Source organism: Hyperolius riggenbachi, chromosome 2, assembly GCF_040937935.1.
Source record: "Hyperolius riggenbachi isolate aHypRig1 chromosome 2, aHypRig1.pri, whole genome shotgun sequence".
Classification (NCBI taxonomy): Eukaryota; Metazoa; Chordata; class Amphibia; order Anura; family Hyperoliidae; genus Hyperolius; species Hyperolius riggenbachi.
The window spans coordinates 154,335,633-154,362,301 of record NC_090647.1 but is presented as its reverse complement, the minus strand read 5'-3'; the positions used below and the strand labels follow the sequence as shown (position 1 = coordinate 154,362,301).

At 43.2% G+C, this 26,669-nt stretch overlaps 2 protein-coding genes across 2 annotated transcripts in view; one reads left to right on the top strand and one right to left on the bottom strand.

The window, feature by feature from the left end:
• Nucleotides 1-26,669, top strand: part of RB1 (RB transcriptional corepressor 1) — a 292,700-nt gene that overhangs the window by 211,059 nt on the left and 54,972 nt on the right. The window lies entirely within an intron of this gene.
• On the bottom strand, nucleotides 5,050-7,735 carry LPAR6 (lysophosphatidic acid receptor 6). Its single transcript, XM_068267731.1, has one exon. The coding sequence runs from the start codon at nucleotides 7,151-7,153 to the stop codon at nucleotides 6,119-6,121; it is 1,035 nt and encodes a 344-aa protein (XP_068123832.1). The 5' UTR covers nucleotides 7,154-7,735; the 3' UTR covers nucleotides 5,050-6,118.

Sequence of the window (26,669 nt, the reverse complement as noted above, 5' to 3'; positions counted from 1 at the left end):
AATCAGGGATTTAAAAGATTTTACAATGGGCAAACACTGGCTAAAACATTTATGCATAATTATTGTAAAAAAATGAAGCACTTTTTTTTTTACATTATTTTCACTGGCGTTCCTCCTTTAAAGAAAATACCTTTTTAGTCTCTGGGCTCTTTAAGACATGTACGTCAGGCAGCAAATTAAAATTAGAAGATTATTTTCAATAACATTGCATTTCAAAATGACTTCTGCACCACTGATATTGATCATAGCAATTTTTGAACAAGAGGAATTTCACTACATATAGTGTGAAATTAGACACAAGGAAACCATAGACCAAGTGAAAGTGAGATTGTGTTAGTAACTGTATCTACAGCCGTTATCTGCTTCACGTGTTGTAATGCTTTACAAAAGCATGACTGTGGTGTTTGTGCTTCAATCGAGCGAGAGAATGGTTTGCATGTCAAATGATTAGCACAAAATAACAGAAGCTGCTAGCTGCACCTTTTTTAGAGTAAGTCCATTTTATGTACTCTGTTACTGCTATTCAGGCAAGTGCTCCCTTCATATAGACATTCTCCTACATGAAGAAATCTATGGCTCGTAGATCTTTACTGCATGTATATACCTCCTTAATGTCACACAGCAGAAGAACACACATATTTTTGTACGCGTTGCAGCCTGCAATAGCGCTAATTACAGTCGGGAATGCGGAAAAAGCTACGCGTGGCCAAAAACGAAACTAGCTAGCAGCGGGGGACCAGAGGATTAGTGAGTGGCTGCGAGGGCACAGAACTGCTGCAGGGGGCTGGTAGAAGCCCCAGGTGAGTAAAACTCATTTTTTTTCTGGCTTAAGTGTCTCTTTAAGGTGTTGTATGTTGAATTATCAAAAGACAGAATTATCAGACTTTTCTCTCTAATATAATGGAATACTGGAATACTATATAGGGCAGTACTATCAGTGAAGCATTTCAATAGCAGCACTGATGCAAAAGGGTGCATACATACATTTTGATTGGCCAATGATTTCTCAGTTTTACCACTTGCATGTAGCATCGGGGCCAACTCATTTTGAATACTGTGAAGTGTGAACAGACTCTGTGAGTAAACTCTGAAACTGTATGATGGCTGAAATGTATGTTTCCTTTTAAACAATGCACATTGCCTGGCTGTCCTGCTGCTCCTCTGCCTCTAAAGCCCAATCTACACGATACGATTCTTTATATGATTCGATTACGATTCTATTTACAATCCGATTAAATCCAACATGTCCGATCAGGATTCGATTCGATTCCATTCGATTTGCCATTGCAGAACAATGGCAAATCGAATTGAATTGAATCGAATCCTGATCGGACATGTCCGATTTAATCAGATCGTAAATAGAATTGTAATCGAATCGTATAAAGAAACGTATTGTGTAGATTGGGCTTAATACTTTTAGCCATAGACCCTGAACAAGCATGCAGGTCATGTGTTCTGACTGAAGTCTGACTAGATTAGCTGCATGCTTGTTGCAGGTGCGATTCCGATGCTACTGCAGCCAAAGTGATCAGCAGGATGCCAAGCAACTGGTATTGCGTAAAAGGAAATAAATATAGCAGCCACCATATTTGTCTCAGTTCAAGGGTACTTTAAAGTACTTCTGAACAGGGATAAAATCTATTAAATAAAGCCCATGGAGGGCTAGGTGACCTGGTCTTCTCATTGCTGTCCAGGATTTACCACTGCAGTAAAAAGATTTTGGCTAATTGCTGAACTGCAGATATTGCTCTTTCATTTAAAAATTGCTGTGACATTTAAAAGCTACACAAGTCATTAAGTAATGTTTTTAAAAGTATATTTACATTACTGTTTGCTATCTACTATACAGCAATGTCTAAAAGGGCTGGTTAAAATTATTTGCTTAATGTTATCCTTGCATCTTGCCCAGTAACACCTTCCCTCCTCCGCCTTTTTGCATTCGTAATTAGCTTCTCAGAGCAGAAAGCATCTCTGGAGTATTGCCTACAGTAAGCTTCGCACACACTCTCATCATAGTCAGGGTTGGTTCACACTACAAGCACTTTTTAAAGACCTCAACTCTTGCACAGGACAGAAGGAAAACATAGAGAAATGCACCCTGTGTGTATTTAAAGAGCTTAGCCTGTCTAATCACAAATTGTAATTTGATCTCTCCCCCGTGTCAGCTGACTGCCATCACCGATAAGCTGATTTGAAAGCACATGGTGTTAACAATGTGTCTGCTTCCAGGAAAGCAGGAAGAAGAAACCGTGCAGATTCATTTCAGGATTTGTATCCGCTTTAACAAAGAAATGTTTTTCTTGAAAGGGAACCTGAATTAAGTTAAACAAAAAAAAAAGTTTCAGCCTGGGGCCTCTCCCAGCCCACTGCAGCTGTCCTGTCCCGCCCCGGTACTCAAGAGCCTCTGCTACCGCCAACTTACAAGTTGATGGCCACTGAGCCTGCACGGGACTGACCATGCGCATCCTCATTCGCAATCCTGCACAGGCGCAGTATGAGGAAATCTGAGGTCAGGCACAGTACGAGACGTTATGAGTTTAGGTCCGCTTTAAGGACCAGTGATTTGAAAAACTCTTGGTTATGTACTGCAATGTGTGATTTTTCAAGGGCATTTGCTACTGGGATTAGTCCAGTTAATGTACACATGCCCTGAACGTTTCTGTAGGTTACTACTTTACTGAAAAAATATTAGTTCTTAATAGGATTTAAAAAAAAAAATGAAAGGTGGCCATACACAGATTGCCATACAATGTGGCAAACCAATCAATCCCCCCCTAATCTTGATCTGAATCGGATCGGAGAGAGTTTGAATCACCCCCATACAAGAAACACAGATTTCACCATGAAGCGTACTGCAGCGTTGCACTGTTTGAGATAGTACAACGCTACGGGCAGTCAATCGACCAAAAGTTACCATCCAATCGTAATTTGGATCAATTTTTGCCACAAATCTATCAAAATTACAATCGATTCAGAATGTTGCATCACAGATAACCAGCAGATTTGACCCTGGTGATAGAATCTGTCAGTAAAAATTGATGCATGTGTAGCCAGATTTAGTAATTTAATACACCTTCCTGTGTTCTCAGAGGAAAATAAGGCAGCTCCGATTAGACTTCTATATGCTTGAAACAGAGGCTAGTGGCAAAATGTTTTCAAGGTAAACGTACGAGTTGAATCTGCCTTATTTTCCTGTGGATAAACAATTACATAAATAAATGAGAGCAAAATACAGTTTCCTGAATGAGAAGCAACAGACACGGTTTGGTATGGTAAGAATTGCAGAAGCTGCTTGGTGGGGCAAAGTGCCTGGAGCAGGGGGGCCTTTGTTCTAAGTGCAATAACTTCTGCAAGAGCAAGGCATTGGATTGATTAGTGGAAGCACGTGGGTGGATGGTAGGGGAAGTCAATTCAGCTGAATAAACCACTTGAACAGTGACCTGCATGTGCACATCACCTCTTCCTTCATTTGCCCTGAGGAAAAGGAGTTGCTTCAGCTTAGTAATAATGCATCTTTGGCATGTCTTAACACAGCAGACGTTCTCAGTGATCTAAGCTTTTCCCCCAGAAGTCTCCTTCGCAGTGAATCATCAGAAAGCGAGATTTCACACAGCCAATGGTCTCAATTCACTAAGCTTTAACAAACACTTTATTGAACGTTTGATAATTTACCTCATGAGTAAAATCAAATTTTTAGTCATGAGGTGAATTATCAAACGTTCGATAAAGTGTTCGATAAAGCTTAGTGAATTGAGGCCAAAGTCTCCCCAAACAGAACCACACATTTTATTCTCGGCAGTTAGCAAAACAGATGACTAGGTTTATTGGTAGATATTGAAAAGGTGTGTGGATTGTAGGCACGGCAGTTAGTCTGAGGGCTAATCCAGAACACATTTGGTTAGAATAACAGAATAAACAGCTTTGTGCTATTCATTTACGTTAATATAATCAATGAAGGAGCCTGCTCTGTAATGTGTATCTGAGAGTGACTGAGTGCTGCTGGTACGTGGTGCTGGTGAGGTGGTTCTGATAATCGGTTTGATCCTGTAACAGAGCTATCTGCTGTCATCTGAGCCAGCTCGGTGTGTTCTCCCCAGCCACACCTTGCTTCCTGCCACTTTCTCTGAAGTCCTGCCCCATGACTAGCATTAGGATCTGCACAGACAGATCTCACAGGAAGTTTTGACTCTTTGATGCATCCACAGTTCAGGACAGGGCAGTTTACTGTCACTGCATTTTAGACTACGTGCACACTTTATATTTCCTTGGTCTAAACCATTGTTCCTTATTGTCCAGAAATCTGAAGGGTATACTGATGTCACTGGCTTCCCCTTCAGAAATCTGTCAGATTAGATCATACAAATTCGTGTCCCTCACCCTCCCCTCTCCATAGAGAAGTATAGGTTTGCAGATGTGCAATGTCTGTACATCAATTGCTCAAAAACCGCTGCTTAAAATGATCTCTTAACATCATGTTAGGTGAAAAAATTCAAAGGATTTATTGGCCTAAATAATTACCACGCCTTCAGTTTTGATTGGCCAATCACTGACCAATTTTACCACTTCCATTTAGTATTGGTTTGCCTACACAATCTGTTCATAGTACAGCATTCTAAATCTGTAGACCCTCATACTACATAGAGGGGGTAAAATTGGTCAATCAAAATTGATGGTGTGTGTCAGGCTTAATGTGGTGTTTTTGTCTTCTAAACTACATGTAGGGGTTCTGTTACCCAAAACAATCTCATGTGATCATTTTGGGCGACAAACACTTGCTAGTACAGACATGCGGTTTGGCTTCACTGAGCATCAAGCACTGTCCTATGGATAGGGAGGAACAAGAAATGTCGTGCAACAGCATCTGTAGCAATCGGTCAACACAGCAGATTGCTGACAAAAAGGAGACCAGCATTGGGGGATACTTATACACACACTAGACTGTCACCATGAATAAGCCTAAACATATATGTGAACTTTATGTTGGCAGACATTAGCCAATTTTCATTCCTGCAGGAAAAAAAAAATGGAACACACCACTAGCAGAGGAAGGACAGTGTGACCAGCTTTAAGAATAAAAAGTTTAGGTACATCTTACAGTCTGTAGTACACAGTGCAATAGTAATACACATTGTTCTTAACAAGGGATAAGTTGACCAAATCTTTGGAAAATCTTTCACTTCTGAAGACAATACTTTAATGGAACATAATAGTAGTTGACCAATTTCATTATGTTTAAAGTGCCAACTTTTAAGTACATTCACAATGCAGCCACTGCAGAGAGGAACAGCTTTACATTTACAGTGTTAATAGAGGGCTGTTGATAGGTAAAATACTATTTTCCTATTCAGTAATATACTAAATTCATGTGCCTTCTGTAAGAAGGATCTGGTTAATACATTAACTTATATATACCCCAAACTGATCTGCAAACAAGTTTCAATGCCTTGCAAATCCTTAAACAAAGACTGTTGTATACTATAGGCAGATAGCAGCCATGCATGCCAATTGAGAGACCTGCAGAGAAATACATGGTTGTGAGTTTCAAGTTTCTATTATAAGTTCAGGTGAAGCATTCAGCACATGTACCCAGTTACAGTTTTATACCATTTTGGATTGTTGCAGACTCTCTGGAGGCTGGTGGAATAAACCAGAGCTTCACTTACAATGTGTGTCAATATCCTCCACACAACAGTGGGCTGTGCCTGATTTGCTTTCGGAGAGTTTAATCCATGTTGTGTTGATAGCCTGTATTGAGGTATAAGCATATATACTGACAGGTTTTGTTAGCTTATCCTGTTTAAAACCAGGCAGAATGCCCCCTCTTTGGCACCATGTGTGTTCCCAGATTTCCATCCCCCCAACAGAAGCTTATTGAAAGAGATATGCATCCCAGAACACAGTACTCCAGCTACACTGCATGGAAGGGCTCCCAGGACTTCCCAGCATCCAGATAGATTTTCCTATAGTTCCTTCAGGAAGATAAGACATGTGATGATACGTGGATTAAGCCAGTTGTTTTAGTATAAACCGGGTTTGGTTTGTTTTTGCCAGAAAGCCACTTGTATACTTCGGCAGTGCATCTACAGTTGCAGTTTTTATCCAAGCAGTGCAATCGGCGTTATATCGAAGACTCATTCTCAAAGATTTTTGCTTTCAGAGTCTGTAGGTTATGTTGAATAAAATTTTCTGAGCCGATGGTTTCAGAAAATCGTGAGTCTTTCCTCATGGGGCGGTTTCTCTTTTTAATGGAATTTTGAATAGTCTCTGATGTAAAGTAGTAGACGATCGGGTCAAAGCAGCAGTTCGATACGGCTATGCACAGTGTAATGGGGTACATAGTCCTGACCACTGCCTTCACAGAACAGTTGCTGAAGACCTGAGTCCTCATGAGCGAGTAAAGCACCAGATTGATATTATATGGGATAAAACAGAAACAAAAGATAAGAAGATGGACAAAGATCATCTTGAGCACCTTCCTTTTGTTGAGTTTACTCCTGCTTAATGTCGCTGGCTTCTTTAAAGTCCTTAAAACCATTGCTGAACAGAAGACATTAAGGATGAGAGGGATGAAGAAACCCACGATTTCTATGAAAATCACGATCTTTGACAAATACGTTTTCCAGGTGTCTTCAGAGAAGTTCTCAAAGCACTGTTGAGTTAAATTGTTGTTGTTGTTATCACTTGTGGAACGGAAAAAGCTGATAGGAACGCTTCCCATGACCACAATGAGCCAGACCAGCACACACACAATCTTTGCTTTCTTTTTTGTCCTTATGGTCTTTGAGCGAAACGGGTGGACGATCGCCAGAAAGCGGTCCACGCTTATGCAGGTGAGAAATAAGATACTCCCGTACATATTGGTATGGAACAGTGCCACCGATATTTTGCATACAGCATCACCAAAAGGCCAGTGTCTGGCCGCAAAGTAGAAAATCCGAAAAGGCAGTGTAAACACAAACAGGAGGTCTGAAATCGCCAGATTTATCATGTACGTTGTGGTTTCATTTCTTACCTTTAAAGTGCAGGTGAAGATATACAAGGCGACACAGTTCGAAATCAGCCCAAGCACAAACACCATGCTGAATATACATCCATACAAAGTGTACTTAAAGCTGTCATCGACTGGACAGTCTGTTGCATTGCCGCTTACCATCTTTATTGGTAGTCTGGATATACCATGCAGATTGTACAGATCCTTTGTCGAGCACTTTGATTTTTGATCACAACTCCTTTGCGGAAAGCATGTGTGGATGGCTTGGAGCGTCCCCAGTCCTTCATCCAGAGATGTGGGCTCCAGCAAGATTTCTTACAAGCTCTGGGTATGGCTGGTTTGTAGTATTGCTTTATTTCCACAAAGCACTTTATAATCCACTGGCAGATGTGCAGTCGTTAACATCTCAAAAGTTCGCACTCATAGTCTCTGTTCCAGCAGAGAGACGTGTTACCTTTACAGCTTTGCTCTCTTTATTCCGGTGGTGGAAGGTGAGGCGAGTGAAACACACTGCAGACTCCAGAAGCAGTGTGTGAGGAGCTGTAGCAACAGCAGCGCTGCATTTTTTTGCCTTCTCAATCTATTTCTGTTAAAAATCCAGACATCACAGAACTCCTCAGTGACGCTGCTGTCCAGCAAAGTTTTCTGAAGTGATGTGATATACAGCAAAGTTTTAAAGCAGAAAAATATCCAGTTCAGGGTGTGATGTCTACTGCCTCTTACAGCATCTGCTTTTGTGAGCAGTCACTCTCACACACACACAAAAATCCACAGGAAGAGGTGGCCCTAAACAAAGGCTAGACTCTGCCCAGTTGTGTTTGCTTTGCCTAGTCTGATAAAGTCTCCTGAGAATATACCTGAGAGGACTGCAATTGACCAGGAAGAGATAGTGCTGTGTAATCAGTTAACTCTTGCAGCCTGTACTATTCAGCCTAAATGATATAACAATCAGCTTATTCTAACTAATCCATTGTAACTTTAGCAATAAAGGGAAACAACACATTTAATTGCATTGCTTTGTCTCTTTAAAAGGCATGTAAAGGCTTGTATACATGTGCAACTTTTCCACACGACCAACCCAACGACATGACTGACTGCACAATTTGTATTTTCCCTGCATCAACCAACGTAACGGCCAACTCATTTGCATACTGCGCATGCGAACAATGCACTGCACGATGTGACCGCATTCAAAACAAGTACAAGTCGTTCAAACGATTTGTACACAGGTGGCCAGCTGCACGATATCAGCCCAACAGTCGTGTGAGTCGTACCGCCTGTTATCAGTCGCGCATCTAGTCGTTTGTTACATGTTCTCACGTCCAACTGTCAGCCGAAAGACCAGGTTTGGACGATAGTTGGGCGGAAAGTTTCATGTGTGTATGAGCCTAACTTGTTTTTTTATGGGAGGGGGCAAGCATATTTTCTGTATTTATGGGAGGTGTTAAGAGTCACATATCTGCCAGGAAATCTTAAAGCCATGAAACAGCGAGTGATCCAACCTCCGTATCCCCCACCTGGATAAAATCTCATACTTGATACACACAATGCAATTTTCATGTCAGATACACTGATCATTCAATTATTTCCAGCAATTTTCATGTCAGATAGACTGATCATTCAATTATTTCCAGCATGTCAGATTTGTTTCCAATTGGGAAAGGGATCAATTTTGCGATCAGTGCTGTACAAATCGATCCGTTTCTCAATCAGTAATTGGACATGCTGGAAATTATTGAACAATCAATCTGATGCAAAAATTGCATCCAGCATTTTATGGAGTGGGGCTTTCCTTGTAATATTTAACAGTTTATGATGGTAAAGGTGAAGAAACCTTTTGTAGCACCTTTTGAGTGTTCGCAGCCAAGTCGGCATGTGTGCAGCTGCCCTGATGCATTCATAGTATTGGATAGTATGAGCCAGAGCGCATTGTTCCCGCTCTTACAATATAGCAATAGAATACTCAGAGGCTGTACTTGCAATGCATCTGTATGGCACTCAGCCTCCAAACTTCCACCTTAGGGGTGGAGTCCCGCTCCCTGTAGGCGACAATCTTCATGCTTGTGTTTGCACCTTTACTTTTATGAGAGAAGTAACCTGAGTTTGTGGTGGTGCGCGCACACACACACCCCTCTACCTTTAGATATTGGGGACTTGATCCCTACAGGTGAGTTCTGTCCCTGAGCTCATAGCTACAGTTGCACGGCGTATACTGTTGCATTGTAGAGGGGAGGCGCCACAACGGTGCAGCACACAATAGAGCTGCCTCGGGTGGGTACTGTAAGGAGGAGAACAATGTGCTCAGCCATTGCTTTCGATCTTTAGAGTGACCTTGGGGACACCTGTGCATGCTAGATTCTCGTCTGAGATGGCACTAAACAACCCACCTTGGCTGAGTTCAGTCTAGCTTGTGTACAATGGTAAAGGTACCTGATAAATCAAGATGAGGTTGGGGACAGAGTGAGCAATGCAGTGATTGCTTTGTATTGCCTTGGGCGGTGTCAACAGATTACAATCAGGTTTCTAATCTAACATAAACTTGATCTGTATGTAAAAGTGCAGTTTGCTGCTATGACTATAGGTCCTCATCAGCGTTTTAATGGAGATCATCAATGATGGAGGCATGGCATTGGTAGGGTATTGCCAGGTATATGCCTATATTTATACACTGTGTAGATTAATGTTCACTGCGCAGAGTTACATTGCGGTGAATGAGCACTTTACAGATACACTGTTTAGCTATACCAGCTTGCACTGTTTTTGGAAGGAGGTAATTATAGGAATAACAGGCTTTTTCGACACTTTTAACAATTCACCTTTGGGCAGCTGTGCACATGCTAGATTCTTAGCTGAAAAAGTGCTGAATGCTTGCCTCAGGCAGGGGTAATCTAGCACGTGAATGAGACTTACCTCTGCAAGGCTAGGTTCCCACTTTAGCTGGAGTGAACTGTGCATTGTCCATTGTGGACTGGAGTAGATGCGTTTTCACCATAGGGTTCCATGGAAAATGCATCCGTTGAGCTACATTTCTGTACAGTGCTCATTCCCTGCAACACCCTTTACTATTGAGAAATGTTAAGGGATACATTGATCCAGTGTGTGTGTAACTAATCACCAAGGGAAGAAAAACTTACATACTAACCTAAGAGGGAAGGCTCTGGATCCCTTAGACTAGAGCCTTCCAGGTCCTCTCTCGGTCTTCTTTCTCCCATCAGGCGTGCGGCGAGCGGTGACGCGGCGGGCACGCGCGGGGATGCGGAAGAGGCGATCCGGCGGCTAATCGAGCCGCCAGATCGCTCCGATGTAGCTCCGTGTAGATGGGGCTTAAGGCAGTGGTTACCAAACTTTTTTGGGTGAAGGCACCCTTGGCAAAAACTACCGAAATGACATTATGACGCTTATCAGGCGACGACCCACTCCAAGTAGCTAGTGATGCTTATTAGGCACAGCGATTCCTCTCATGTTCAACTTCACCCATGGTTGCGGAGACTAAAGGTTAGCTAGCAGGTAATGCAGCCACATTGTATATCAATGCGCGGTTGCATTACCTGATGGTATTGCATAAAGGATCGGGATGCGTGCCGAGGCACCCCTGAAAGGTGCCCGAGGCGCACAGGGTGCCGCGGCACCCAGTTTGAGAACCCCTGCTCTAAGGGATCCAGGTATCCTTTAAAGTGGACCTGAACTCTTGCACAGGACAGAAGGAAAACGTAAAGAAATGTACCCTGTATGTATTTAGAGAGTTCCCTTATTACTCCTCATCTGTGACTAATCGCAACTGTAATGTGATCTGAGCTGAGTCAACTGGCTACTATAGCAAAGCAGCTCATTTGTAAACACAGAATGGTAACCATATGTCTGCTTCCATTAAAAGCAGGAAGTAGACACACTGCAGATTTATTGCAGGATTTATATCTGTAACAAAAATCTTTTTCCTTAAAGGTTATTAGGCTGTTGCTTATCTTTTAGAACTGAGGCTGAGAAGAAGTCTGAGTTCAGGTCTGCATTAAGAGTAAACTTTCATTTACATGGACATTTTAAAATGCCTAGAAAAGTGCAAATTCTGTCTGGGTGATACTGATGGAACAGCTTAGATGATAAAACCATGTTTAATACCCTTCTCGTAATCCCACGCGAATGAACGCATTTTCGAAACCACGGTTGTTTCGGGGAAAGCAATCGGGCCTCAAGTCCAATGGGCGATGTCAAAGCATAGACAGTATATTGTGCGGTATATTGCAGAGGCTACTGGAAGTACAGACGAATTTCTGATCTTTCATGGTATCACAAGTGAAATCAGTATGCTGGCATAGGTTTACAGCTAAAGACTGAAGGCTATTTTAAAGTGCTGTTTAGAAGAATACTTTGTGGTATCACCTTGACAAGATAAGAATGGTGCTGACCCCCATGGCCTTCCTGTGCTGCCCTTCCACTTATCACCAGGTCAGAAAGCAGCTGGGCTGGAGAGGAGGGTAAACATGTGTTGAGCCATTATTTCAAATTCCAGCCTCATCATTTTACACTCAGTGTAAATAAACCAGTGTCTTATACAAGTTTACCTTGTGATTTCTTTCTTCTTTATGCTGCTGTTTGAACACAGAAGAAAGACATTTGTATGCCATTTATGAGTGTGTACACTTTGGTGTTGAGCAACTTTTGCTCACTCTATTTGTTTTCTTGTTAAAGCACATAGGTTTCAGTAATTGCACAGCGTAAATCCTAAAAGGCATCAACTATTCCCGCTATTAAAAACTGTGAATTCTCACCATAAACATAAATAGTCCACACCGCTTAAATTATATATGCTCAGCGCAGAGTCCAAAAACAAAAGACGAGTCTTCAGCAAAGGATAAAAGCAGGCAAATCTCCACCACAATATATATTGGGTTCACGGCACAGCTCTGCAATCATGGATACCCAAAAAAGGAAAGAGGCTTACCAGCTGGTGACAACCCACATTATAAGGTTGTATCAACGCTTTGGTAGGACATCAGGAAGCAACAGTCTGTCCAGGATCCACCAATTCAGCAATGATTCCTCTCACGAATGGATATCAGTAAACATCATAAAAAACAAACAAACGGCAACTCTAAGTGTAAACCGTTTAACCACCCTGGCGTTCTGATTAAATCGCCAGGGTGGCTGCGGGAGGGTTTTTTTTAAATAAAAAAAAAACTATTTCATGCAGCCAACTGAAAGTTGGCTGCATGAAAGCCCACTAGAGGGCGCTCCGGAGGCGATCTTCCGATCGCCTCCGGCGCCCAGAATAAACAAGGAAGGCCGCAATAAGCGGCCTTCCTTGTTTTGCTTATATCGTCGCCATAGCGACGAGCGGAGTGACGTCATCGACGTCAGCCGACGTTGTGACGTCAGCCGCCTCCGATCCAGCCCTTAGCGCTGGCCGGAACTTTTTGTTCCGGCTACGCTGGGCTCAGGCGGCTGGGGGGACCCTCTTTCGCCGCTGCTCGCGGCGAATCGCCGCAGAGCGGCGGCGATCAGGCAGCACACGCGGCTGGCAAAGTGCCGGCTGCGTGTGCTGCTTTTTATTTCATTAAAATCGGCCCAGCAGGGCCTGAGCGGCAGCCGCTGGCGGTGTTGGACGAGCTGAGCTCGTCCAGACCGCTCAGCTGGTTAATATAGAGTTTTCATAGTAAAAACAGCTTAAAAATAGCATAAAAATAGCATAAAAACAAAACTTACATACGGGGCCCATGCAATGGGAACCCCGAGAAAGTTGCACACGTGTATGGGTCAGCGGTAAAGGATAGTATGAAGGTGCCGCCTGTCTCCTTCCCAGGCGGCACCTTCATACTATCCTTTACCGCTGACCCATACACGTGTGCAACTTTCTCGGGGTTCCCATTGCATGGGCCCCGTATGTAAGTTTTGTTTTTATGCTATTTTTATGCTATTTTTAAGCTGTTTTTACTATGAAAACTCTATATTAAACGGTTTACACTTAGAGTTGCCGTTTGTTTGTTTTTTATGATGTTTACTGATATCCATTCGTGAGAGGAATCATTGCTGAATTGGTGGATCCTGGACAGACTGTTGCTTCCTGATGTCCTACCAAAGCGTTGATACAACCTTATAATGTGGGTTGTCACCAGCTGGTAAGCCTCTTTCCTTTTTTGGGTATCCATGATTGCAGAGCTGTGCCGTGAACCCAATATATATTGTGGTGGAGATTTGCCTGCTTTTATCCTTTGCTGAAGACTCGTCTTTTGTTTTTGGACTCTGCGCTGAGCATATATAATTTATCTGTTTGTGAACTCTGGACATCGTTCTTCTCTCAGCAGCGGCCACTTTGTTTCCTTGGCGCTGATACACATATGCAAACTTGTTTATCAGTCCACACCGCTTGTTGTACATGTGTATATCAGATCTGCCGGAACGTTGAAATCTCCCCTTCATTGGTTATGAATGATGTGAACATCTAAAGGTGGCCAGGTGAAAGCTGCATGCTTATTTCAGGTGTGTCATTTTAGACCCTACTGACCAGAAATATCAGCAGGACTGCCAGGCAACTGGTGGTGTTTAATAGGAAATATGGCAGCTTTCATAGGTCTTGCACCTCGGGTTAGGCCCGGTTCACATTAGCGGTGGCCGTCCGGAATCGCCGTGCCGGAGCCGGACCGCTTGCAGAACGGACGGAACGGACGCACGGCATAGCAATGAAAGCCTATGCGTCCGTTCACATGCGTCCGTTCTGCCGGACCGGATCCGGACTCCGGCGTCCGTTCCAACATGCGCTATTTTTTGGTCCGGCTCCTCCGGCTGACGTATCCGGAGCGGAGCCGGACTGTTGCATCCGGCCAATAGAAACCAATGAGAAACGGAGAGCGCACAACACACTGGCTAAAAATCCAGATGTTCTACCCCACTTCCTATGCGTATTGAAGCGGCGATTTTGGATGGGGACACATGGGCAAGCATTTTGGAGTGGAGCAGCAGTGATTTTAAACGTGCTGGAGATGTTGGCAGTATGTCGGAGGTGGAGGTGAGTGCTAAACAGCGGAGGGCCTGATTTCACAGGTCCACCTTCTGCTGACCTCCCAGACCCCAACATTTTTATTCCTTTTCTACTATCTTTTGCCAAACGGATCCGGATTACATCCTGATGAACACCTGATGCAAACTGACCGGATCCGGATCGGATTCGGATCAGAACCGTACGGTTCCGATCCGGATCCGGTCAGGTCATCCGGTCCGTTTGGCAGAGAACTGCAAGTGTGAACCGGCCCTTACTTTTAAAGCACACCTGAAGTGAGAAGGATAGGGAGGCTGATCTGTTTATTTCCTTTTAAACAATGCGCATTGCCCATCTGTCCTACTGACCCTCTACCTCTAATACTTTTAGCCATAGACCAGGCATGGGCAAACTTGGCCCTCTAGCTGTTAAGGAACTACAAGTCCCACAATGCATTGCAGGAGTCTTACAGCCACAGTCATGACTCATAAAGGCAAATGCATTGTAGGACTTGTAGTTCCTTAACAGCTGGAGGGCCAAGTTTGCCCATGCCTGCCATAGACCCTGAACAAGCATGCCGATTAGATGTTTATAACTAAAGTCTGAATGGATTGGCCACATGTTGACACTACTGATTCCGGAAAGATAAGTAGGGCTGGTATTGTTTAAAAGGAACTTAATATAGCAGACTCAGTATGCTTCTCCCTTCAGGTGTACTTTAACATGAAGCCACACTGAGTTTAGTGCAATATCTGATGACCTTTCAGTTTAACCTCAGTGTGTTGTGTTATAGTACAGTGTGATACCTCACTGTGGTTTGCCTGTGTTTGTAGGCCTGGATTTACATCACAAGAGCCTATAGGCACAGATGTCCTGGCACCCTACACTTCACCCTCCATGAACCCACAAACCACCGCCGTACTGCAATAGAAGTGTGCTGGCTGGCCCAGCTGTCACTTCTCCCTTACTACCTTTGCCTGACATAGGTAGCTACAGGTGCCCCTTAGCATTAGGTAGCCAGAGGTGCCCCAACTGAAGAGAGATCTCATTAGTGGATTGCCGAGAGTTGGGTGAGTAAACTCATTCACGCTCTGCTTGGGACTCTGCATAGGGAAAGAGGCACTAGGGGAGGAGCGTGAACCACCTTTCCATCATCAGGCGCCTATAGGCACATGCCTATGGTGCCTTTATGGTAAATCCGACCCTGTGTATATGTGCTGTGACAAACAGGTCCTTTCAGCAGAATTGGTTGTGGTCAGTGTCACACAACGTATCCTGTGGCTAAACATATTAGAATGCAACTAGCTGCCACGAGCATTAATAATATATTGTACAAACAGAACCATTTGCATGAGTTGTTCATGCGTTAACTGTAGCAGTAATGTGAAAGTTCACATTATCTTATCTTGGTTTCCATGGACTATGCAAATGCTTGTGTATGAATATGTAGAGCCCAACTTGAGCCAAAACTAGAAGGGTTTGAGCAGATCTCAAAGCTTTGTGAAAATAAAGGGAATGAAAGCTCATCTTCCAAGCACCCAACATATACTAATGCTATACTTTCTACATATATAGAAGTTCAAAAACACCAGAAATTGCTCAGAAAAGCACCACAAAAATCGGTGATAGCTATTTGTTCTTTCTAGTGGGTCCCAGCCCTAAAGCCCCATCTACACGATACGATTCTTTGTGCGATTCGATTACAATTCTATTTACGATCCGATTAATTTCTGACATGTCCGATCGGGATTCAATTCGATTTGCCATTGTTTTGCAATAGCAAATCGAATTGAATCGAATCCCGATCGGTCATGTTGGATTTAATCGGATCGTAAATAGAATCATAATCAAATGCACAAATAATCGTATCGTGTAGACATTAAAGCAGGCCATACACTGGCCCGATTTGCGCCCGTTTCGACAGCAGATTCGATCACTGGGATCGAATCTGCTGCCAATCGTTCACGCTACACGCCGAATTTCGATCCATTTCGTCCGATCCCGTCGATCGTGCCGTGCGGAAAATAACCGTCGATCGCCCGCGGGTAAAGAGCGCATCGCTAGCGGCGTTCGAGTGCCCGACGACCGACGCAATAGAGCCCGCATACATTACCTGCTCCGCCGGCGCGACTGCAGTCTCCCGGTCACCGCTGCTCTGTCTGCGCTCTGGTCTCCAGGTCCGGCATGCCTCACTTCTTCTAGCCCGGCAGGAAGTTTAAACAGTAGAGCGCCCTCTACTGTTTAAACTTCCTGCCGGGCTAGAAGAAGTGAGGCATGCCGGACCTGGAGACCAGAGCGCAGACAGAGCAGCGGTGACCGGGGGACTGGAGTCGCGCCGGCGGAGCAGGTAATGTATGCGGGCGGGCGGGGGCAGCAGCAGCAGCACCACCACAACAGATTGTGAACGGTTTCAGGCTGAAATCGGTTCACAATCTGTTTGCTGTAAAGGTGGCCATACGATCCCTCTCTGATCAGATTCGATCAGAGAGGGATCTATCTGTTGGTCGAATCTGATGGCAAATCGACCAGTGTATGGCCACCTTAAGGCTGCTTTTGCCATCTGTGTACCCATTAGGGAAAATTCTATTTCCTATTCTGGTGATGCCCAAAGTCTGGATGTAAATTCTCCCAATCAGGAACACAAACCACAAAAAAACCTGAAGAGTTTCTATCCTTGTTCAGCAGTGTCAAAAACTAAAATAAACATCTTGGCTGGAACAGAGTGAAATAAATATACACTTGTCTGAGCTTCTCTAGATGACTGATGGGTGGTCTTATGAGCCGTGGATTAAAAAAAAAAAAAAGTTCGGCTGCTCTTGTAGATTACGCAGTTTGTGTTGGATAAGCTGGGTCAGACTTGTGACTGAGTAATCATGGGTTTGACCTGGAATTTTTTTTCTTTTACTTGCCAACTCCTATGTGATTTATCTACAGTAAGGGCCCGTTTCCACTAGAGCGAATCTGCGTGCGTTTCCTGCATGCAGATTCGCATAGACAATACAAGTGGATGGGCCTGTTTCCACTTGTCAGGATTTCGGAGCGTTTTTCTATGCAGAAAAAAATCTGCACGGTAGACCCCGCAGAATTTGCATACCGCATACCTCTATGCGATTCGCATACAATGTAATTAATAGGAAATTTGCATGCATTTTCGTATGCGAATTTTACCGCAAATTTTACTGCGAATTCGTGAGCATTTTCGTATAAAATCATTGTAAAAGCACACAGGCACTGACATGGTTAAATTTGCATACTTACTAACCTATGCGAAAACGCCCGCGAATTTGCGGAAAAATTTGTGTATTCCGCGACTAATTCTCACCGCACAAGTGGAAACGGGCCCTAAGTCAGCAAAAAGTAATTTGTACCAGTATGAAGTTCACTATAATTTACACTTTAACAAATCTTTTGTAAATTGCTAGTGTGCGTCTATTTATGCATATTGTTTTATTTGAAGGAGCTTGCTGCGGAATTTATATAAAACTTACCAAGCCCAGACATAAGTATGCACACCTGATGTCTGTGTGATTGTACACTGCTAGCTGGTCACTAGCGATGGCAATACTTAGAACTCACAGAGAATCTTGTGATCAGTTTAATCTGCTGATAGATTTGTAAGGCTTTGATTTGCTGGTCATGATCATGCATTAAACCAGGAAGTCATAACAGCAAATCAGAACCTTACAAATCTATCAGCTGACCAAACTAATGACATGCTTCTCCATGAGTTCTCCTAAACATTGCCCTCCCTATTATGCTGGATACACACGGTGCGTTCCCGCACTCGATTTCCTGCTCGATTCCCGGCCGCTCGATTATTTCCGACATGTCAGATTCGCGTTTCGATGGATTGTTAGGTCGATTCGGCATACTTTACATGAGAATCGACCTAACAATCAACGAAACGTGATCGGAAATGTTCGGAAATAATTGAGCGGCCGGGAATCGAGCGGAAAATCGAGTGCGGGAACGCACCGTGTGTATCCAGCATTAGAGACACAAAGGCATGCTGGAAAATCATTACATGATGGATGTTGTATCATCTATTAGAAGATTTGCAGGTGGTGTCTACACTGCGGGTTGATTCTGCACAGAAAGAACAGGAGTTCAGCTGAGACAATTGAATAGTGCACTAGTTATAGGGAACCCAAAGTGACAAACATATGGAGGTTGACATTTATTTCCTTGTGAACAAAGTACATTGCCTGGCTGTCCTGCTGATCCTGTGCCTCTATTACTTTTATGGCCCATACTCACGGGCTACAAATGTCGCCGCAACACGCGGCGCGTGCGTGTTGCAGCGACAGGTCGCCCGTGAGTATGCGGCGGTGCACGGGCGCGCACCCCGAACCGTCGCTCGTCGCTGATGTTGCCGGGCGATTGGCACGGTCAATCGCCTGGTGACAGTCGCCACCGCAATTCCGCCGCAACTGTCACTAGTCCGCATGAGTACGCGGACTAGCGACAGCAACCTCCATTGAAGTATACAGAGGTTCCGGCGGGGGGAGGAGGAACGTCGGCGACAGCTTCCGTCGCGCCGCTGGTCCCTCTTCCGCGTGTGTACGCGGAGGGACCTGGCGAGGAGCTGTCGCCCACACGCTCACGTGTGCTGGCGACAGGCCCTAGAAGTTGCCCGTGAGTATGGGTCATTAGACCCTAGACCCTGAACAAGCATGGAGGTCTGATGTTACTGACAGCTGGATGCTTGTTTCAGGTGTGTGTGATTCAGACACTACTGACCAGAAAGCTAAGCAGAAATGCCAGGCAACTGGTGTTGTATGGCAGCCTCCATATGTCTTTCACCGTTGGTTTCATTTTAAGTGTGTTGCCCTTGATGTAGGGCTTGAGCCTTTGACACGGGTTTGCATTGTGGCTCCCAGTATGTAAAGCAGTAGGGAGTCTTTAGGTAAGTCTCCCTAATGCCCCTCATCGCCTAGGAGAGCTTCCCAAAGTGGCTGCAGCTGAGTATACATTTATTTTGGCAACATTGGATGTGACTAAGGCCACATACAGACATCAGACCATAGTCTTTGGAAAATGAAAGATCACAGACCAATCTTACCACCCTTCCTGTAGTATAAGAGCCATACTCTACACAGTCTTTTCTATGGAGCTGAACTCCACATCAGAAAAAAATCATTGCAAGATGCTGCACACACAGATGCTGTACAGACACAAAAGATCAGTATCTGCAAAAGATCTGTTCCTGCCAAAAATCCATTCCTGCAAATTGCAATGATAGTCTATGAGATCTGCAGATCATCATACACACATGATTTAACTGACATTCATCTGCAGATCAAGCAATCTGAAAATCCATCCTGGTGGATCTGATCTGCAGATGAATGTCAGTTAAATCATGTGTGTATGATGATCTGCAGATCTCATAGACTATCATTGCAATTTGCAGGAATGGATTTTTGGCAGGAACAGATCTTTTGCAGATACTGATCTTTTGTGTCTGTACAGCATCTGTGTGTGCAGCATCTTGCAAAGATTTTTTTCTGATGTTGAGTTCAGCTCCATAGAAAAGACTGAGTAGAGTATGGCTCTCATACTACATGAAGGGTGGTAAGATTGGTCTGTGATCTTTCATTTTAGTCTGATGTGTGTATGTACCCTAAGGCATCAAGGTGGATAGATTTTCCATATGTAGACAGTTTTCTTTTGTTCAATGTAAATCTGGAAATGTGAGAGCTAGGAGAGACAGAATGATTCAGAGGTCTTCAGGGAATTCCCAGAGCTCTGCATTTCCCACTGGGTGTTCTGGTATCCACCACTACAGTGCAAGTGTTTACTCCCAGGTCTCCAACCAACCATGTTATGATGAGCATAAACAAGACAAGAGATAAGGGCAGAACATCTGCAGAATTCACCGGCTTTTCCAGTGTTAGTGTTTCTGGTTCACTATGATCAGGTGATCTGTAAAACTGCTCATATAAAAATGATTGTTACTGATTTTAATTTTGATTTACTGTAGCTTGTTTGTCAGTAATGAGCAAGTAGTCTTTTATAAATCTGATTGCTGTGAAGATGACACCTTACCATAACTCCTCAGGTTGGGTGATTGCTTGGCATGATTGTGTTAAGCCCAATCTACATGATACGATTATTTGTACGATTCGATTACGATTCTATTTACGATCCGATTAAATCCAACATGTCCGATCAGGATTCGATTTAATTCGATTTGCCATTGCAAAACCATAGCAAATCGAATTGAATCGAATCCCGATCGGACATGTCGGATTTAATCGGATCGTAAATAGAATCGTAATCGAATCTGACAAAGAATCGTATCGTGTAGATTGGGCTTTAGGGAGTTAGGAATATGTCAGGAAAGAAAGAGTTAACGGCTGGGTGAATCGAGTTGACCCCATAGCTAAACTCAGAACTGTGACATTGAGGTCACCTCTGACATCCTGCACAAAGTGATGTGCTCTGCTGTGTCTGTCCTGCCTGCAGTCCAGCCTTTCCGTTATATGACAGCTTACAGGACAGACATTCTTGGTGACTGCTTTTAACAAATTTGCTCGAAAGACCTGAGCAAAATGGTAATCAACACAACCTCTTTTGTAAAGCCTCATGAGCTGTATTTACTAGCCAAAAGTCAAAACTATATACGTATTAAATGTGTCCGAAATGATCTTTCATGATCATTTCCATTGACAGTTTGCAAACAATGGCTGGACAAGCATGCTTACTCAGCTGCCTGCCAGATATCATATTCTGTTGGAGAGGGGTGGACGAGCCAGAGTCATCACACTAGGTGGTCATTGTTCCACCAGTACAGTTTGCAAAGGGCAGGCAGCCAATGTCAAGAACACCAATATACACGCTAGATTGTCACACCAATCACATATGGTCACTCTGGGTCATGGAACCCTACGGTGTTAAAGGGAACCTAAGCTGAGAGGGATATGGATCTTTCCTTTTAAAATAATACCAGTTGCCTGACTCTCCTGCTGATCCTGTGTCTCTAATACTTGTAGCCACAGCCCCTGAACAAGCATGCAGATCAGGTGCTCTGACTGAAATCAGACTGGATTAGCTGCATACTTGTTTCAGGTCTGTGATTCAGCCACTATTGCAGCCACAGAGATCAGCAGGACTGCCAGCAACTGGTATTGTTTAACAGGAAACCTCCATATCCCTCTCAGTTTAGGTTCCCTTTAAAGCTGATCTGAACTCAGAAACTCCTCTTTGCTCTAAAAAATATGCAGCAGCATAATAACCTTTTAAATAAAAACATTTCTGTTACAGCTGACACAAATCCTGCAATAAATCTGCAGTGTCTACTTCCTGATTTCATGGAAGCAGATATAGGGTTAACATCCTGTGTTTACCAATTAATTTATCTGTTGTGGCAGTCAGGTGGCACGGGAGAGATAAAATTACAACTTGTGATTAGACACAGATAAGGGGGAATCAGACAGGCTAAGCTCCCTAAATACATACAGGGTGCATTTCTCCATGTTTTCCTTCTGTCCTGTGCAAGAGTTCAGGTCCACTTTAATGTAGTATAGCAAACAGTTGGCATTTCAGCACATTCATGCTCAGATTTGTTGGTTGTTAGAGAGTATGTTCAATGTGTATATAGATTCCTTGTAATGCACTGCCAGGACATCCCGCTGCACTTGGGTCTTCTGACTCCGCATTGGTCCCATGCACACTGCCACATTGCTGAGCGTATTTCAGTAATGCGTATCAGTGTGCAATATGCTGTATATGCAGCGTCTGATGACCCTGCGTATTGCATACTGATATCCATTAATGAAATGGCCACACTTCTCATAACTCACTGCAGCTTGCATTTTGTGCACAATGCAGAGCTGTCCCAATCAGCATTGTTGACTGGGGGCACAACTGCACAGAGCAGCACAGGTGCCATGCCTTTGTATAAAACACATGGCAATCTGTGTTGCAGAGTGAAATGATGGTGTGTCCAGGCCCTACGTTTTTACAATATGGCCAGCCAGTATCAGCACACTGTATGGCATAAGAAAAAGGAAACGTAGTCATGATTTCTCCATAAAAGAAGCAAGAACCAGATTCCTCCGTATTTTATGGTGTTTATGTTTTGGCTCTGGGAGTTGTTTATTTTTATATACAGGTTTAGTACGAAACAACTGAAGTTTCTTCACAAATGGCTTTTCTGTGCCTTGTGTAGTTTGCCAACATTTGGTAATGCTGAAACATCAGACCCCTCATAGCTCTCTGTGATGGACATTATGTAATAGTATGTACTGGCAATCACACCAGCTGTCAGTCCACTGGAGGAATATTTTGGAGAACAGAATTAATCTCCTCTATTTTCCTTTATATAGAAGAAAACGCTTCAAAATTCAGTGTTTAACTTGTTTGGGATATTTCGAAATTAAACATTCGTTCGCTTGCCTCCAAGTGTCGCTGTGTATTTTTCACCTCCAAATCTACTTTTAGCTGTCTAGTATCTAAACTTTACTTGCCCTGTACAATGATGCCTGAGGTGTGAAATTTATGTCAAAGAGCATGTTATATTCAAACCTCCAAATGGAAATATTTACAGAGGAAATGTAACAGATGTACACTGTGCTAAGTAAGGAAAGCGCCACTGCCCACAAAGCATGATCCATATTTAGGTTATTCTCGATGAAACTTTACATATGTCTGGGAGGTGTGTGTGTGTTTGTGGGACGGTTTCTTGAAAGTTCAGCTATTCAGACATGTTCATAAATCAGCCGCCTCACACCAGATATTACATGAATACTTATATCCTAGTGGTATACCATTGTTTCCTTTATTCATCAGACATCACATGGCTTGATAATTCTCTACGTTTTTACTACCGTTACACTTCTATGATTAACAGACTGATTCCTCCCCAGTGGACAGTGTGTGTGGGTTTTGTTTTTTTGTTTTTTAAACCTGAATTGATTGGGGATTGCATAGGAGTAAAATGTGTAATTTAAAGTGAAACCAAACCAAAGCTTGGGTCAAAAATATAATGCGTACCTAAGAGGAGGGACGCCACTGGGTCCTGTAGAGCAGGGGTCCCCAAACGTTTTGGGTCGAGGGCCGGGTCAACATACTTCAGACTGCTGGGGGGCCGGAGTATACATAAAATGATGTAGAAGTCTTTGCGGGCCAGACAGTGAAGCATACCCAGGTGACAACCTGCAGTGGACAGCAGTGTCACCTGATGTGGAATTTGATTGAAAATCAGTGAATTACTGCTTTCTGGCTCTCATGTGGATGGGTGGTGCCAACACTGCTATTCTATATGCAGACCACCAATATTTAAAGATGTAGCTGACCGTATCTATAAGAAATACATTTTGTGTGTGTGTGGGGGGGGGGGGCGGTAAAAAAGCCTCAGGGGGCCACATTTGGCCCGCGGGCCTTAGTTTGAGGACCACTGCTGTAGAGGCTTCTTAAAGAGGAGCAGCATGGCACTAATCAGATTTCTGAAAATCCCTTGTCTGCAATCTTTGGGGGGTCTGCAAGCAGCAACTGCGGACTGGAGGATGCTCTGGGAAGCCTCTACAGGATCTAGAGGTTTCCTTCTTCTTAGGTTAGTATGTGATTTCTGACCCTAGCTTCAGCTCAGGTACACTTTAAAGCTGTTGAGGATTTGTTGCCCTCAAAGTTATCAGCTCAAAACTTCTGAATATTCTTCAGACTTTGTTTTAGTTGGTATTCTGACTGTGAAGACATTTATCACAGAGAAAACATGAGATTGTTTGATTGGCAGATAAAGCGATCCTAGAGAAATAATGAAACTTTGTACACACGGCACATTAGTGTTGCCCTCGATTTGAGGAAGTCATAGGTAGAGTGGACACTTGCCTGTGTGGAAAAAGCACACCGTTTTCCGACACTGATTGTTTGTCTGCGTCAGACTGTGCATGTTTTCCTACAGTAGTTCAAGGATGGTCAATGAGAAAACACCTCACAGTGTGCAAAATAATGCTACATGCTACAAAATAATGCTACAACATGTAAGCTGTTTTTTTTTCTATTTATTCTCACATGCAAAATAAGCTGTGAGCAATCCCATTGACTTTCATTGGTTTCAATTTGTAAGTGTGAAGCCTGCCTTAAAGGTTTAAGAAAGTAAAACCTGTGACTTGTCAATTGACAGGGTAGTTATTCATAGTGCAAGTGGTTAGCAGATTCTTGCATGGCTTGTGAGGACTGGCCTATGTAAATTATAGTTCTGCTGATTACTTGTAGGAAGGGCTTGTTACTTCACAGCAGGTAAGGAATTAAGTGTGAATGGGCACAAATCCTTTCTTTTTCTTGTACACAACATTGAAGAGTGCTTACACTTTAAGGGCCCTTTTCCACTAGCGCGTTTGCGCTAGCTGAATCGCAAAACCGCAAACCGCTAGCGATTTTACAATCGCTACGGTTTGCTTTTTAACATAGGAATCGCGGTAGGTCATTTCCACTACCGCAATTCGTTTTTTACTTAATCGCGATCGCGCCGCGGAGCGACTTTTGCCGCGATTTTGCTATGCAGTGCATAGCATAGCAAAATCGCGGCCGCAAACGTCGGGAAAACGGCGGGAATTGCGATTCAGCAATCGCTAGCGTTCAGCGCGAATGCTAGCGACTGCTAGTGGAAAAGGGCCCTAAAGGCCTCAATTCACTAAGCTTTATCAAACACTTTATCAAACGTTTGAGCATTTACCTCATGGGTAAAATCTAATTTTGAATTCACTAAGGTAATATATATTTATTGAATGTGTTATAGATAAAACATTCGATAAATATATAACACCTTAGTGAATTCAAAATTAGATTTTACCCATGAGGTAAATTATCAAACGTTTGATAAATTGTTTGATAAAGCTTAGTGAATTGATTCCTGATTTCATGCAAGCAGACATAGGGTTAATATCCTGTGTTTATAAATTAGTTGCTCTGCCAAGGCAGCCAGCTAACACTGCTGAGAGATCAAATTACAACTTGTGATTAGTCTCAGATGGTGCATTTCACTGTTTTCCTTCTGTCCTGTGCAAGAGTGGCTCAATAGAGTACTGGTTAAGGGCACCGCCTCTGACATGGGAGACCAGGGTTCGAATCCTGGCTAGGGTCAGTGCCTATTCAGTAAGGAGTTCAAGGCAAGACTCCCTAACACTGCAGGGTGGCCTCCTGAGCGCGTCCCAGTGGCTGCAGCTCTTGAGCGCTTTGAGTCTGACGGGAGAAAAGCGCTATACAAATGTTCGGATTATTTTTTTTTATTATTATTAAGAGTTCAGGTCCACTTTAATGGAGGCAGTAATTCTTTGTATAAACCTATGGTGATCCTCTCCAAATTCAACTATTTGAACAATGGTTACATCTCCTATTGGCCTCACAGTTACTGAATGAGGTTACACTGACTTGGATTACTTGAGCTGATCTTAATTTTATCCCTCCAGCTGCCACAATCTCAGACACCCAGTAGTCAGGGTTAGTCCAGGCACCTCTTTGTTTTGCTTATCACATATATGGATCAACGTCTGGTTACTTTTTGTGCTACTGAAAGCAAGTTGGGGCATGAAAGTTTCTGTCCTGTTCAGAATTTGGTACCTTTGTAGCCCACAAGATGGTTTCTGTAAAGCTAGGTTTTAAAACCTTCAAGCAAGATTAGGTTTGTCCACAAACATCAATATGTTAATAGTCAATGGACATCAATTGATGTGTGTTTAGCATTTGTTAATGGAGTAGTCTCCCCTAAGCCAGAGCCTAGGCTACTGAAACCAATTAACATAACAAATCCAGATAATAGGGGGAAACCTGATCTGATCTGTCACAGCTTTTCACTGAGATTAGCATAACCAATGGCTTCTATTCTCTATACAGTGCCCAATCATTCAGGGACCATTGACATGATATATAGTGAAACTGTCTAGTTTCAGGTCATGTCAATGAGGAAAAAAAAATACAATTGTGGATCGAAGATGCCATACCTGCAGAACAGTCCTGGTCCACCACTGTTTATAGAAACACAGGTTCACTTTTGATTATCTATACAATACAATAACGTTTCTATAGCACTTTTCTCCCATAGGACTCAAAGCGTTTAGGCTCTCTCAGATTCAGTAAAGGTAAACAAAACAGTTTTGTTTTTGTTTTTTTAAACCTCTGGCAAAACTGGTTGGGCATGGGTTACTTTGCTGTAGCACCTCCATTGTAGTAGAGGGCCTTTTTTTAGGATCCTTGGAATCCCACAGTTCATTATGTGAATCAATGTGAACTTGAAATCAAAGTATTACCAGCAACTGTTTAAAGAGAACCTGAACTGAAAATAAAAAGTCAAAATAACCATACACAGGTCATACTTACCTCCCGTGTGGTGTACTACTCAATCTCTTTCTCCTCTCCGGCGTCCCATTTGTCCACTGTGATCAATGGATTTCTCCGCCCTCCATTTTAAAAATGGCCATTACCCCATAACCGCTTCTTGGTCAGTACACTGTTAAACTGTAATATCACCCACTTGAGCCATAGAGAAACATGGACATTACCTTGCACATTCAGTTGTAACTAACAGCTGCTGATATATAACTGACAGCAACTGGTATATTTAAGTTCTGACAAAATATTGTCAACTGGAAGGCATCACTGTAAGAAGAAAATAGTGAGCCTCTGAGAGGTACTGACAGTGAGCTTAGTATGTAATATTCATTTGCAGCTTGCGATTTATATTAGGCTTAATTGCCTCAGGTGTGCGGTTGG

Coding starts and splice junctions, on each gene's coding strand:
- LPAR6 (XM_068267731.1), bottom strand. CDS start 7,153: ATGGTAAGCGGCAATGCAACAGACTGTCCAGTCGATGACAGCTTTAAG.